At 36.6% G+C, this 17251-nt stretch overlaps 1 protein-coding gene across 3 annotated transcripts in view; it reads right to left on the reverse strand.

Annotated features, from left to right (window-relative positions):
- Nudt9 (nudix (nucleoside diphosphate linked moiety X)-type motif 9) overlaps positions 1-17251 on the reverse strand; it is a 35746-nt gene that overhangs the window by 11969 nt on the left and 6526 nt on the right. For all 3 annotated transcript variants that reach the window (XM_013502718.1, XM_005401336.2, XM_013502719.1), the window contains exons 2-4: positions 5585-5824; positions 4114-4209; positions 993-1079 (exon numbers count right to left, since the gene is read on the reverse strand). In XM_013502718.1, the coding sequence (XP_013358172.1) occupies positions 993-1079; positions 4114-4209; positions 5585-5781 (380 nt within the window). In that variant the 5' untranslated portion in view covers positions 5782-5824. The remainder of the gene's footprint in view (positions 1-992; positions 1080-4113; positions 4210-5584; positions 5825-17251) is intronic.

The following is a 17251-nucleotide window of genomic DNA, read 5'->3' on the forward strand; positions in this document are numbered from 1 at the left end:
TTTTTTTTTGGTCTTTTTGAGACAGGGTCTCGCTGTGCAGTTCAGGCTGGCCTTGAGCTCACTTCGTAGCCCAGGATGGTCTCGAACTCACAGTGATTCTCCTGTCTCAGCCTCCTGAGTGCTGGGATTACAGGTGTGCACCACCATGCCCGGCTTTAAAATTAAGCTTACAATGAAAGAGTCTGCCGTGTTACCCCAGCTACAGTCTCATGCCCCATGTTCACTGCAACCTCTGACTGCATCAAGAGGCCACATCCCACGACGTAACTACCCCGCCTCTGCCTGTGTGAGTACATTCTATGGCAGCTACACACAGGCAGAACCGCCCTACAATACACTTCTCAGGCAGATCTCCATCATCAGTAACACAGGACTGTACTTCATCTTATTTGACTAGTTTTCTTTTTTCAAATTTTCCATCATACAAATGAAGCCACAGCTCTTTAATGACAGGGAACAAAACCTTTGCATTTTTAAGATGGTTTTAAATCCTCTAAAGTGTCTACTTGATGCTAAAAACAAATAGATTCTGAAAACAATTTGGTTCATTAATTTTGTTAAGATCAGTGTTTAATTTACCACATAAAACTACAGGTTTATGCTTACATCAGGTGTGACTATAGGACTAGAGATATACCTCAGCAGCACAAACGCCTGCCTGGCAAGTGCAAGGTCCTGAGTTCAATTCCCAGTACCAAAAAATAAAAAATGTCTCTAGATGTCACTATAATTTTACATAAAGTCTCTTTAAAATAGTGTTGTATGCGCATAAGTGTGTATATATATATATATATATACACACACATGAATATATGTGTATGTACACACACAGATGAACACAAACATGTATACGTGTATGTACAAATGTGTGTATGTACAAATACATGTGTGTGTACAAACACATACGTATGTACAAACACATGCACACACCTAACTAGTATTTTTCTGATCACTTAGGTTTTTGTTACTGAAATATTTTATTTGGTTCTTACCTGGTTATAATGGGATCTGCAGCATGATTTGGGCCCCACCTCCCCAAAAGTCCCCGGCCAACCAGTCCTGTCCGTCCTGCAGGATTTCTGGTGGGAAAAAATATACACAATACAAACATAAAATTAATTGAATATTCATCTTTTTAAACCTAGAAACCCAGTAATATATTCCCACAAATCCAGCAGCACTGAAATCAATTATCTCATTTTATTGTTCCTTAATTGTTCTTTTGCACATGTCTTAAATTTGATCCTCAAAGACGGTATCATTTCCTAAGTGGTTCTACAACATAAACGTTTGTTTCCAACTTCACCTACCCTCCTAAGTTCAGACTAGAGCCTTACCAGATTCTCGCCAGGCTTCATACCTAAGCTTCTCTCTCTACAAAAGTTTACTTTTCAGTGTACCCACACTTTCCTTCGCCCTCTCATCATCTCTTTCTACTCCACTCTCCCGACTCATCCCACTGAAGCAGCTTATGTCATTTTCTGAGTCCATTTCTCCTCACTGGGTTCTGCATTTCTATTTCCAGTACTATATGCTTTGAAGCACATAATGAGACAGTACTACTTAATATTTCATACATTTGGAGTACAGCAAAATCCAATTTTATAAAAATACCCACTTACATTTCTTCAGTACTGGGGACTGAACCCAGAGCCCGATGCATGCTACCACTCCACACTGAGCTGTACCCAGGGCAACCCACTTCTTAACTGAGCACCGTAATTCAGTGTTAAAGTCTGTCAGGTGAACACACCACACTCACATCTGAGTCAGTTTATTCCAGTCAATATTTAATGTTTCACTATCACTGTGTGCCAATAAAATGCCCTCACTTGCAATCTCATGTGTTTAATACTTTTTCTGTCTTTTCACTACGTGAAACTGAACAAATAACTTGCCATAATTCCCTGCTAGGCATCTCTTTTTATCCTATTCTTCTTTGTGACTGTATTAAAACTGAATTTTATTTTAATTTTGAGATATTTATGTACTGTCTCACATCACCAACCATGGATTATGTGATAACGATTAAGTGGCTAAATTTTATAAATCCTTAGGAAAACATACCACTACTGAGAGACTATGGTACCCTGTAGAGAACTTCAATCTTTAAAAACTGAATGAATTTGACACTGTTTTGCACCAGACCCAGAAATATTTCAGTAAGACTTACAAATATGGAGAAAGACAACTGGCCAGCTAGCAGTAGTTCCTTTCAAGTTCACATGAGGAGGGCCAGGGTGGCTAACAGCCATGCTTTATTCCCAGTAAATACACACCCTGAACACAAACCATCCAAACCAAGTATTAAAGGGAGAATGTTAGTTTTTATACATAGCTGTGGTAGTTGATTAACTGTGTCAACTGAACTAGCTCAGCATAGTTCTGGGTGTGGAAGACCCACCCTAGGGAGGACTGTCATCAGACTGCAATAAAAGGGAACCAAAGAAGAAAGGATTGCTCTGTCTTCAGAGGAGCTCCAGTCTTCGCTTTCACCTGGGACATCGTCTCCCGGCCTCCAGTGCACTCTTCGGCTTCCAGCAAAGACCCTTCAGTCTTGCGGTGCAGACCCTTCGGCCTCCTGACACAGACCTGCATAGGACACTACATGGTGCTGCAGGCCTTCAGCTGGATGCTTCGGATCCCCAGCGCACAGACAGACCTCGTGCACTCTTCCTCACCCAACTGTGGGCGGCCACTGTAACCAATCTGTAAATTCTTATAGATTTGTATATCTTGTATTATATCTATTTCCCTAGCAAACTCTGACTGATACAATCACCAAGCCTACAACTTACAAACTAGAAACTGACAAACAGACCTACAGATTATCCTAGACCTGAAAATGGAGAAGGTTGTTTGCAGAGAAACGAAGCCAACATATAGAAGAAAACAGAGATGAGGCAGAGACAGGGTCTTATAATCTCCCGTTCTCCCCTTTGCTAAACTTAGATGTACTTCTGCTTTGGGCTCTCTGACACAAACCTACAGCCTAAAAATAAACTGGACTTTTTGCTCAGGCAAGTTACAGCTGGTGTTTGTTATACTCTTAACTATAACAACGTGCCTTGGCTTTGCTGCCCATCATTTCAGAGAAATACAAACCTTCTCATACATTTACCCAGAAAAGAACCTACACAGTAAGTCAAATTCAACTTGGACCTCACAGGCCAAAATAAAACCTCCTATTCCATATAACTAATATGCATTAATAAAAAACAAAAGTGTGTAACTTTAGAAGACTCCGTAACTCAGAAAGGGAAGTAAGTTATGACCAAAGGAAAGAATTTAACAAAACTGAAAGACAAGGGTGGGTAAGAGGAGCACTACCATTCCCTTGCCCTAAAGAAACTAAGAACACAAAATGCTACTTTAATATTTTACATAGTGATAATCATGATTGCGAGCCTCACTTTATTTGGGACAAGTGAATTTTTACATTTCTTCTTTACTTTTATAATGTCTTAAGGAAAATGGATGATTTGACAGTTGTACAGAAAACCATTCGAAAAGTGCAAAAGGAATCTTGATGCTAAAATTAATGGCTCAACTTTATGTTTAGTCTTAAATGTTTGGATAAATTTTTTTTTTTTTTTTTTTTTTTTGGTCTTTTTGAGACATCGCTTCTCGACCTTTTGGCTAAGATCAAGTGTTGTCTTTTTGAGACAAAGTTTCACTATGCAGTTCAAGCTGGCCTCAAACTCACAGCAATCCTCCTGTCTCAGCCTACCAAGTGCTGGGATCATAGGCATGCACCACCATGTCTGACCTGGATAAAGTCTTACATTAGGGGATCATCCTGTTTAATAAATAACTATTGAAAATCATAATTTGCAATCTTTTCTCTGTTAATTTACTCACAATTATTTTTACCTTCAAGATGAAATTACAAAAAGATGCATCCAAATCCTGCCTCTACTTACTACTTATATGTAAACTGCTTACACTCTATAAAATAAAAACTATCCACCTACAGTTTTGTGAAGATTTAACTGGATTACATACATAAAAATTTTGTGCATTGCTGGCATATATGGTAGTATAATAAACGAAAACTATCTTCCCTATTTCTAAAGTCCCATTATTGTAAGACACTCCTCTCTCAGCACCCACCTGGGTCTTCCATTTTCAATTTCGTACAGGCCATTCTGGCTCTTTCTCTCCACATGCCCATCCTTCTCGTTAAACTTGGGAGAAAAGTTACTTTCACTGTAACAAAAGTACCAACACAAAATAAGAAACAATGATATTACCGGCAGCTTAACAACGGACGATAACTTGCTATTCATGATATACGCAATACCCCTGCAAGAGTAAACTTTTCAAAGGTTAGTTTTCATGTATAAATCCATGTTATGCCTTGAAAGCAGTTTCTAAGGGGACACAAAACCCTTTTTAACCAAAACAATTATTATTAGACTTACTAACCGCCTCTTGGAGGGATTACCAGCTGAAGAACTGAATCTTCTCCCACATGCTACAAAAACGTCTACATTGTCATCAGCAACAAAGAACCAACTGTGGGTACATAAGGGAATTACTGGTTCTCAGGTAGTTCCAAAGATAAAACTCTTTCTGAGCATCTTGATGTTCTGTCAAAGTAACTTTAATTTCTTCACATGTATACTGACTAATACTGTCAAAGTAAACCCACAGATACTGGTAGACTGAGCCCATAAACTGTACAATAACTACTATGTGGATTAAAAACAGACATACTATTGTGGAAGTGTTTGAGCCCTTGACCTGAATTATAGTTACATAGCTATATAATACATGAACGTAAAATTTTACTGAGCTGTACTTACAGACTTAAAAAAGATAGACTTTACTGCAATTATATACTGCCTCAACAAAAAATATTTTAAAGATGTAATTAAACTACTCCCCTCACTACTCTGATATCACAGGCACACTGTGCTGACCGTGGATGATGACTGTGTAGCACTGGAGCATTGCTGGGCAGCTTCAACGTAGTTTCCCTTTTGTTCCAGCTTCAATTCCAGTAAATGATAAACAAACACATGTGGTCTATCTTGGGAATAATGTCCCAGTTGAATACTACCAGCATTTTCTCAAGATTTCTGACCAATCCTGTCAATCCCTCTGACTCACTGTCTCATTCCCCTCAACACACACACACTTTGTCACTTGCCTATTTTTTACACACTGGTCTAATTTCTTATCATCCTATGCTTAGTAGTCTGGAAAAAAATTCTGAAATGTATTTCTTCTACTTCAAATACAAGTCTAGCCATGTTAGAAAAGAAAAAAAAAAAACACCAAAGATGTACTATTGACAATCCAAAAAAATTCATGAAAATGGATACCACTAGCTATTATTTCATAGCAAAAAGCTGTTCTAGCACTCAAAACAGATTCACCTATTACAAAGAACCTCATAAAAACCCCCAAAATAAATATGAACTCTCCTTTGGCAAAGATCCAAGCAAATGTGGAAACTGAGATAACAAAGTCAAACACAGATAAAAGTGATTTTTCAGGTGTCAATGATGATTTACAAATATGGTCATCACCTTCCCTGGAAGCCTTAAACCCAGCTAAGGTTCAATTCTTTGCTCACCTGATTTGAGGATCCGCCCATCTGGGTCCAGCCAAGACAGAGAGGGCAGTATACTCCACAGGGTTATAGTCTTGCCACTCAACGAGCCAGCCCACTTTCTCATTAGGAACCTGGCTTCGTTCAACTTTGGAACCTGGGTAAGGCGATGTCCGAGCCTTGTTGTGAGAATTCTCTTTGGCACCGTTAGAACTGGACATGATGTTAGAGTTACAGTGAAACCACTGGGATGAAAATGAGTTTCTGGAGAAAAAAAATATTTACAAAAAAAAAGAAGTATATTAACTTAAAAATCTAATTCAAAGGCCCTAAGAACATACTTTTCAATTTCACCAACTTTTAAAACTCAAAAAATTCAAATTTGTTGAATACTAGTAAATCAGTTCATCTGTGAGAGATTTTCAAACATGAAAACTTTTTAAATACACCTAAATTTCATTAAATTTAGCCTACTCACTGTATTTATTTTAGTTGACAAATAGGACATAACTTTATTTGTGTTATCTGTTGTAGAAGGGGAAATCTGTTATGAGAATGCAACCACACAAACAAGTGTAAAATAAACTTAAGGCAAGGTGAAGAATAACATTTTTTGAAAAACAATATACAGTCTACCATGGTAAAAATGTATGATAAAAACAGCACTAAGGAATAAGAGTGAAACATATTGTTGTGAAGTTTTTGTGTTGACTATAAACTAACATTATTTGAAGGTAGAATGTGAGAAGATATATGCATATATAAACTTTAGAACAAAATTTAAATTAAATAAGATGTATGTTATGCTTGATGCTATCACTGCTAATTGTACCACTGCAGTTAAGATGTCCCATCTATTATAATTGGTGTTCTCCTGTATGTAAAAATATTGGGAAGCTCTGGGGTAATAACTTCACCATACCCTACATAAAAAGACAGGACAGTGCCAAACAGAAACCAACACTCCACTCTCAATTAAATGGGAAGGTAGGATCTTGAGACAGACACAAACCAAGAATCTCCTATATAGAGAAGATATCCCTTAAGGACAGAATATTCCTTGAGAGGCACTGATACTAGTGATATAGCTACTTACTACCAAAACTCACAAGGATCATCACAGAAAAAAATTTTTTTCAAAACATTTTTAAAATAGAAAATGTCAAGATGAAGGAGCACAATGCAATCTCAGACCTCCAGCCCACCCAGAACAAATCTAGGAGACATCAGCACAGAAGAAATTGGAAGTCACACACTGAAATTTCTGAAATGACAGCCAAATGAAGTAAAAAACAATGCCATTAGGCCATAGAATACATTAGATCAGAAATAAACTCTCAGACAAAAAAAGAAATGACAACCATAATGAAAGAATTGTTCAGCATGTCTAAAAGAGACAGACTTAAAAAAAATAGAAGGGCATAGGAAAATGATGGAAACCTTGAATGAACAACATAGGAAAGAATTAGAATGCATGAAACAGATTCAAACAGATATCCAACAAATTAAAAATTCCACTGAAAGCTGGCAAAACCACTTAAGGAAACTGAAGACAGACTTTCAGACCTTGAAGACAGGATCGCAGCTAGGGATTACAAAAGGAAAGATCCCCTAAAGACAACAAGGAACCAGGAAATAATTCAACAGCTACAGGATGATGCAAAGAAAAATATAAGATTGACAAGTGTCCACAAAAAAAGCAGGAGTCAACACAAATTACATAAGAATATTTGCAGAAGTAATAGCAGAAAATTTCCCAAGCATGGGAAAAGACTCTGACATAGATAAGTGAGGCATACAGAACTCAAATAGGAAAAGAATCTGACATAAAAATAAGTGAGGCATTTAGAACTCAAACCAGTCATAACCAAATAAATCTACACCCAGACATACAATAATCAAGATCCCAGAAAATTCAGCACCAGAACAGAATATTAAAAGCTGCTAGAGAAGAGAAACGGATCACCTATAAAGGAAAGCCCATCAGAATAACAGCAGATTTCTCAACACAAACTCTCAAGTCAAGGAAAGCTTGGAATGAAGTATTTTAGGTCCTCAGAGAAAACAACTTCCAATCCAGACTGATGTACCCTGCAAATCCATCTTTCAAAATTAATAGAGAAATAAGACACAGTTGTTCCTCACTATATTGTGGTTCACTTATTCCAGTTCACTGTATTGTGGGTTAAAAAAAAAAATCTACAATAATTCATGATCTTCAAAAATAAAAAAATTCACCATCTTCATCATTGAAGTTGCAGTATACTTCACCAGTGAAGAATTTTACATGCTGTTAAAATTATGCAGGTTTAAGAGTGCAGCAAGTGTTTAAGAGCATATGAAGTGTTTATAAAAGTATGGGAAAGGTTAATAAGAGACTGGGAAATGTTTATAGGAGTGTAGGAAGGGTTTATAAAGCCTTAAAATATACATAAATAATAAAATAAATATAACAATGCTTCTTTGTGGATTTTCACCCATCACGGCAGTCTCTGGCAGTCTCTGGAATGTAACTCCCACAATAGGTGAGGGATCACTATACTTACATGACAAAAGAACTGAAGAAATTTATGACCACCAAACCAACCCTACAAAGAGTACTGAAAGATATGCTAGAAAGAGATAAAAATGATCACAATTTCAAGAAAAACAAGAGAAAGAAACCACCAAGCAGGGCAAACAATTAAACAGAGGGGAAAAGTAGGGAACTAACAGCAGGAAAATAACTTGACAAAGATAAGCCAATATGTATCAGTTATAACCATTGATATAAATGACCTCAATTCAATCAAAAGAAACAGACTAGCAGAGTGGATCAAGGAACAAAATTCAACAATATGCTGTATACAAGAAATACATTTAACTCAAAAGGATATTCACAGACTAAAAGTAGAAGGATAGAAACAATACATCATGCAACAGGAACTCAAAAAAAAAGCAGGGGTAGCTATTCTGTTTGCAGACAACGTGAACTTCAAACCATGAATGATCAATAGAGATAAAGAAGGTCACTACATACTTTAGGGGAAAACTGCAACAGGAAGAGATAAAAATCATAAATATGCATGCACCAATTACAGAAGCACCTAACCATATAAGACAAATATTAATAGACATTTAAAATTAAGTAAATAATAATATAATTGTAATTGGGGACTTTAATACCCCCTTGTCACAAAGAGATAAATCAACTAGACAAAAAATCAGCAAAGAAATAACAGAACTGAACCCAATTTGTAGACAAATGGATTTAGTAGACCATTGTAGAGTGCTCCACCCAACATCAGAATACACATTCTTCTCAGCTGCACATGGGATGTTCTCTGAAATAGACCATATACTAGCTGACAGAACACGTAAAGGAACTGAACTTATCCCACGGATATTATCTGACCATAATGCAATGAAATTGGAAATTACTGACAAAAGAAACTGCAAAAACTCCATAAACACGTGGAAATTAAATAACACTGTGCTGAACAACCAATGGGTCACAGATGAAATCAAGACAGAAATTAAACAATATCTACAATCAAACAAAAATGCAAATACAACTTAATGGAACCTGTGGGACATGATGAAAGCAGTCCTCAGAAGGAAATTTAGAGTGGTGATTTCTCACATCAGGAAAACAGAACAAGCACAAATAACCTACAGTCATCTCTCCCTATATCATGATTCACTTACTGTGGCTTCACTGTATTGCAGGTTTTTTAAAAAAAATATATCCAATTCTGTATCACAGAGTTTTTGCTATATCGCAGGATTTTGAGGTACACAGGTATTTATATAATATTTATGATTTTAATTACTTTTGCCTAAAACATATAAAACAATATAAAAATGTTAATTCACACATATTAAAATATTAAATAAAAATAAAATACAATATTATTTCATCAGCCAATGAATACCATACTGTACACAACAGAAATGCAGTACACCATTACCGCATTGTGCAAGTTTGCCAACATGAGACTGTACATGGCACACTATTAGCTGATGGAATGGAAGGCAATCAACCACAGCACTATGTTCTGTATCCTGGGCAGTAACTGGCTCAGTGACTGTAGCATCTGTTTGCTCTACCACACTGTGCCCATACATTCAGCATCTCTCCTTGTGTTTAAGAACATATGAAGTGTTTATAAGAGTGTGGAAAAGCTTAATAAGAGAGTGGGAAAGGTTTATAGGAGTGTGAAAAGGGTTTATAAAGCCTTAATATGTATGTATGTGTGTGTATATATATATATATATATATATATATATAATAAAATAAACATAACACTGCCACTTCGCAAATTTTCACCTATCACAGTGGTCTCTAGAATGTAACTCCCACGATAGGTGAGGGATCACTGTGATGCTGCACCTCAAGCTTCTAGAAAAAAAAAGAGCAAGTCAAGTACAAAGCCCAAAGAATAGGGGAAATTATAAAGATCAGAGCAGAAATTAATGCAACTGAGACTAAGAAAACAATACAAAGAATTAATGAACGGAAGATTTGGTTCTCTGAAAGATTAAAATTGATAAACCACTAGCCAATCTTATCAAAAAAAGGAAAGAAAAAACTCAAATTCATGCAATAAGGAATAAAAAGGGTGAAATCACTACAAATCCTGTAGTAATTCAGAAGATCATCAATACCTACTTTGAAAATCTTTACTCATAGAAGAGGGAAAACACAGAAGAAATGGACAGATTTTGAGAAACATATGAATTATCAAAGCTGAATTACAAAGATATAAAAATGCTGAATAACCCAGTACCAGTCAATGACATAAAAATGTAATTAAAAACTTACCAACTAAGAAAAGCCCAGGTCCTGAGGGATTCATAATTGAATTCTACAAGAAATTTAGAGATTTAATGCCAATACTCCTGAAATTCTTTAATGAAATTGAAAGGGAAGCAATTATCCTTATCTCATTCCTGGAGGCAAGCATTACCCTGACACCAAAACCAAAGAAAGACCCAACCAAAAAGGAAAACTACAGGCCAATCTCCCAAATGAACATAGATGCAAAAATCCTCAACAAGATACTAGCGAACAAAACACAGCAAATTATCAAGAAGATTATACACCACGACCAAGTGGGATTCATCACAGGGATGCAGGATGGTTCAATATACACAAATCAATCAATGTAATACACCGTATCAACAGAGCCAAAGATAAAAATTGCATGATCATACCAATAGACGCAGAAAAAGCTTTTGCTAAAGTCCAACTCTCGTTCATAAAAAAACCCTACAGAAAATCTGAATAGACGGTCTTTACCTCAATCTGATAAAAGCCATCTATGATAAACCAACAGCCAACATCACACTAAATGGACAAAAACTGAAAGTTTTCATTCGAAAATCAGGAACAAGACAAGGACGTCCACTATCACCACTCCTATTCAATATAGTCCTGGAAACATTAGCCAGAGCAATTAGACAAGAGAGAAGAATAAAAAGAATAAGGATAGGAAAGGAAGAAGTGAAAATATCATTTTTCACAGATGACATGATACTCTACATAGAAGACTCCAAAATCCCCACCAAAAGACTTTTAGATTTAATAACCAAATTCAGTAGCATAGCAAGATACAAAGTAAACATTCAAAAACCAGTAGCATTCCTGTACAAAAACAACAAACTCATTGAGAGAGAAATTAGGGAAACCCCATCTTTCACAATAGCATCCAAAAAAAGTGAAATAATTAGGAATCAATCTAACAAAAGAAGCAAAAGATCTATACAGTGAAAATTACAGTACTCTAAAAAAAAGATCAAAGAAGATTTGATTTCCAGAAAATGGAAAGATATTCCTTGCTCATGGATAGGAAGAATATTGTGAAAATGGCCATACTCTCAAATCTGTTATAAAGATTTAATGCAATCCTGATCAAAATACCATTTGATCAGGATTTGAGCATACCTCACAGATCTAGAGAAAACATTCCTAAAATTAATCTGGGACCAGAAGAGACCTAGAATAGCAAAAGCAATCATGGGCAACAAAGGCAAAGCAGAAGACACCACAATCTCTGACTTGAAATTATACTACAATGCTACTGTGATAAAAATCAGCATGGTACTGGCAAAAAAACAGACCTGAGGATCATGTAGACACAACCACAAACACACTCAGCCACGTTATCTTTGACAAAGGGGCCAAACATGTTCACTGGAAGGAAGACAGCCTCTTTAATAAAAGGTGCTGGAAAAATGGGCTGTCCACATGCCAAAGACTAAAACTACACCCATGTCTATCACCATGCACTAAACTAAAATCAAACTGGATCAAAGATCTAAATATTAAAACACAAACACTAAATTTACTGGAAGAAAAAGTAGACAAAAATCTTGAAGACATAGGGGTAGGCAGAGAGTTCATGAACAAAGAACCAAATAATTCAAAGAATCAACAACTGGGATCTCATTAAAAAGTTTTTGCACATCAAAAGAAATCACCAACAGAGTGAAAAGAAAACCTAAAAATTGGGAACAAAATATAGCCACCTGTCACTCAGACAGAGGTCTGCAATGTAGAACATACAAAGAATTTTTAAAAATCAGACCCTCAAAATTCAAAGGTCCAATTCAAAAATGGGCATCTAAGATGAATACACACTTCTCAAATGAAGGAATACAAATGGCAAATAAATATATGAAAAAATGTTCAACATCATTGGTCATCTGAGAAATGCAAATTAAAACAACACTGAAATTCCATCTCACCCCAGAAGAAATAGCCATCATCAAAAAATCAACCAAAAGCCAGGTGTGGTGGCGCACACCTATAATCTCAGCATTCAGGAAGCAGAGGCAGGAGGATTACTGTGATTTGGAAACTGACTTGGGCGACAAAGTGAGTTCAAGGCCAGCCTGAACTATATACCGAAACCCTGTCTCAAAAAGACAAGAAAAAGGGGCTGGGAATTTAGCCCAGCGGCACAGTGCCTGCCTGGCAAGCACAAGGTCATGAGCTCAATTCCTGGGACCAGAAAAAAACAAACACACAAAAAACATCAACCAATAACATATACTGGCAGGTCTGTGGGGGAAAAAGAGACCCTTCTCCACTGTTGGTGGGCACGCAGACTGGTACAACCACTATGGCAATCAGTGTGGAGATTCATCAAAAAGCTAGGATTAGAGGTCCCATTCACCCAGCTATTCCCCTTCTGGGTATTTTCCTAGAAGAATTAAAAACATCATACCACAGAGATATATGCACACCCATGTTTATAGCAGCACAATTTTTTTTTTTTTTTTTTTTTTTTTGGTTTTTCTCCGGTACTGGGAACCGAACTCACGATTTTGCGCTTGCCAGGCAGGCGCTTTTGCCGCTGAGCTAAATCCCCAGCCCCAGCAGCACAATTTGTAATAGCTAAACCTTGGAAACAACCCAAATGCCCATCAACTAAGGAATGGATAAAAAAGATGTGGCATTTTTACACAATGGGCTCAATTATATAAAGAAAGATAAACTCTAGGCTTTAGGTAAGTAGATGCAACTAGAGACCACACTTATAAGTGAAATAAATCAGACTCACATGTGTAAACAGTGTATTGCCTCCTTCTGTAAGAAACTGAAAGAGTAAATAAGATCCAAAATGTACAATAGATATTGTGAAAGGCAAAGAAACTGCTAAAAAAGGAAGGAACAACTGGGATGGGGGAAAGGAGAAAAGAATACATATACATATTAGTCAGTTTGTATCAGTTTTCTGTCAGTTCTATCAGTTCACTGAAAAGAACAGTTAGTGCTTATACTGTTTGATCAATCTTACCTGCCTGTATCTGGTAATCTGAGCAACTACTTTGAAGATAACAATATGCAATACAATAACCATGCTTAATTTCCTATCATCTTGTCTTGAAATACTGTATCATTTCTGTTTTTTATTCTTTAAATTAAAATAAGTAAGATGTATGAAAAAATTGGATGACATATCCAAAAGTAGTAACGCCAACCCTTCACGGTAAACTCACAGCATATCCAAAAGTATTCCATGCTTCCTTTTGCTTAAAAACTTAAAAGGCTTCCCATTATTCTTTAAGTAAAAATTCCTGAGGACTCTAAATTAGAAAATCTAATTTAAGTGGAGAACAGGATCGTGAGAATCACATGATCTATGACAGCATCTCTCCCCTGCTCTCACAGTACTCTTTGAGATAAGTGATTGATGGGACACCAAGGTGACCAGGTGGTGGAACAGACCTACATCATGTGCCTCCTGGTATCACACACTAAGAAATATACACCAATCACTGTGAGCTGTTCTTGCCCACAACACAACCCAAATCCAGGCACTTCTTATAGAATAAAGGTCCTTATTATCTAAATTGGAAAGATGAAAAAATAAAGATGAAAGAACTCTTCCAATGCAATCAGTGATCCTGGATTGACTCCAGAACTAAAAAGGAAAAAATAGACATTGTAGGACAGGTAGTTAAATTTGAGTGGGCTCTAAATAATTTCAAATGGTGCATTAAGAGGACATAAAAAGAAATAGGATGTGTCATGCATACGTACAAACTACCCACAATGAATGAATGTATTATTATGGTACATATTATAATATACCATAAATATGCACTAATAAAATAACATGGAAAATAAATCATTAAAAAAGGTGATTTTGTAAAAGGACTTTATCTATTTACTCCCAATAACAGTACCAAAAATACCCGGATAGGACAGCCTCACTGCTAAATTCTACCAAACATTTAACAAATAATTACAATAAATCTTCTGTAAACTCTTCCACACAAAATTAAAGAGAAGAAAATATTTTCAAACTCAATCTATGAGGCCAGCATTATTCTGATATTGAAATGCAAACAAAGACACTGCAAGAAAACTGTACAGCAATCCATTACGAATACTGACATAAAAATCCTCAACAAAACAGCAGTATATTTCCACCATACAATAAAAGCAGTATACATCCTGACCAATAGGGACTTACTGATGAAATTAAAGGACCAACCTGGGCATGGTGGCACATGCCTGTAATCCCAGCACTCAGGAGGCTGAGGCAGGATAGCAGCAAGTTCGAGGCTAGCCTAGGCTACAAAATGAGTTCAATGCATAGTGAAACCCTGTCTCAAAAAAAAAAAAAAATTAAAGGATGGTTCCACATACAAAAATCAATGAATGTAATATGCCACATGAACAGAATAATGAAAAATACTCACATGATCATCTTAATTGACATTTAAGAATCTTTCAACAAAATTCCACACCCTCTCATGATTAAAAAAAAAAAAATTCAACAAACTAGGAATCAAAGGAAACCATCTCAAAATAATCAAGGCCATACTATATGTGACAGCCCACAGCTAATGGGGTGGTGGTGAAAAAAAGTTTTTCCTCAAAGATCAGGCATAAGGTTGCATATTTTCATTACCTTTATTCAGCATAGTAAGGAAGGAGTAAAACTACCTCTATTTAGAAATCAATTATTTTTATGTAGAAAACACAAAAGATTCCATAAAAAACTATTAGAATAAGTGAATTCAACATGCAAAAAAGTATTCAAAACAGTAACAATGAAATTAAATTTAAAAGGAAACTAAAAAAATAATTTCATTTACAATAGCACAAAAAGAATTATTTAGCAATAAACTTCACCAAGGAGGCAAAACTCTTGTTCACTGAACTGTACATAGTATTGTTGAAGGCAATTAAAATACCAAAACATGAAAAGATATTCCACATCCACTGGATGGAGGACTTATTGTTAAAAAGTCAACTCTATCCAAAGTGATCTACAGATTCAAGACAGTCCCCATTTCTACTTTTCCAGAGCTAGAAAACCATCCTAAAAGGGACTCTAATTAATCAAAAAAAATGTTGAACATGAAAAACAAAGTTTAAAACCTCACACTTCCTGATCTCAACATTTATTACAAAGCTACAGTAATCACAACATTGTGACAATAGCACAAAGATAGACATACAGATCAAGTGAGCAGAGGAGTGCACCCAGAAATAGTCACATATATTAGCCACGTTTTCAATAGAAGTGCTGTCTTAAATTACTTTTCTCATTGCTGAGACAAAGTACCTAACACCCAACGTCTATTTAGCTACAGTTTGTAGAGGTTTCAGTCCACAGCTGGCTGGCTCTAAGGCAGAATGGCAGGACAGAGGGGCACCACAGAAGAGAAACACTCATGGCAGGCAGAAGGCAGCAAAACAAGCAGCAAGAGATGAGTGACAAGCAATAAGAGATAACTGTGGCTCTCTTCCTGCCCCTTGTATTTTCATCTATGCTACCTGCCCAGGGCAGGCAGCACTCACGCCCAGGGTGGGGCACACTTAATCCCACCCAAAACTGTTTAGTAATCACACACCCTTAATCCCAGCATCACACAATCTAGATGCAGCCACCTCTGTAAAAGCCCCACCTATGACTGCACGAGGCTTTGGGAGGACGTCTAGACACAACCACTAACAGATGTCAAGACTATTCAAGAGGAAAAAGGTCTTTCTTTTCAAAATATAATATTGAAAAAACTGATTATTCACATGCAAAAAAAAAGATAAAACTGGACCCTTGCCTTACACCACATTCAAATATTAACTAAACCTGACCGGGGCTGGGGTGTAGCTCAGTAGCAGAGCACTGGCTTAGCATGTGCAAGGCCCTGGGTCGAGTCCCAGCACTCCAGGAGAAAACAAGAATCAAAGATTTACACAAAAGACCCAAAATACCAAAACTCTTATATGAACATACATAGGAAAGCTACATGACATTAAGGTTGGCAACAATTTCCTAAATGTTACAGCAAAAATACAGACAAAATAAAAAATTGACAAATTAGATATCAAAATTTAAAACTTTGGGGGCTGAAGATATAGCTCAGCAGCAAAGCACCTGCCTGGCAAGCGCAAGGTCGTGAGTTCCATTCCTGGTACTGGAAGAAAAGACAAAAGACAAAAAAAAAAAATTAAAAACTTCTGTGAGTCAGATATAACAGAATAAAAAAGAATCCACGTAATGGAAGAAATTTGCAAATCATGTATCTGATAAAGTATTGGTTAATGTCCAGAACATATAAAGAAGGGCTACAACTCAACAAGAAAACAACCCAATTACAAAATGGGCAAAGGACTTGCACAGACATTTCTCCAAAAAACATATAAAACTGGCCAGTAACCACATTTTAAAAATGTTCACCATCATTAAACATTAAAAAAAGTACATCAAAGCCACAATGAAATATCACCTCATGCCCATGGGGCAGAATATACAGAAGGAAGGAAGGAAGGAAGGAAGGAAGGAAGGAAGGAAGGAAGGAGGGAAGGAAAAGGGCTGGGGATAAAGCTCAGTGGCATAAGCGCCTTGCTGGCAAGTGTAAGGTCATGAGTTCGATATCCACTACAACAAAAAAAGAAGGAAAAAATTAAAAAACTCAACATTTGGGCTGGGGATTTAGCTCAGCGGCACAGTGCCTGCCTGGCAAGTGCAAGGTCGTGAGTTTGATTCCCGTGGGAGGGGGGAGGAAGGAAGAGAGGGAGAAAGGGAGGAAGGAAGGAAGGGAGGTAGGGCGGGAGTACTGGCAAAGTAATGACATCAAGTCACTTGGCAGTATTTTCATAAGGTATCATTAAACAGTAAAACAAGTGGAAGGAAAGTATGTACGATATATTTCTATAAAGCAATGGTACTACGTAAGAATATGTAT

This window comes from Chinchilla lanigera, unplaced genomic scaffold (assembly GCF_000276665.1).
Source record: "Chinchilla lanigera isolate Chin_1 unplaced genomic scaffold, ChiLan1.0 scaffold00073, whole genome shotgun sequence".
NCBI lineage: Eukaryota > Metazoa > Chordata > Mammalia > Rodentia > Chinchillidae > Chinchilla > Chinchilla lanigera.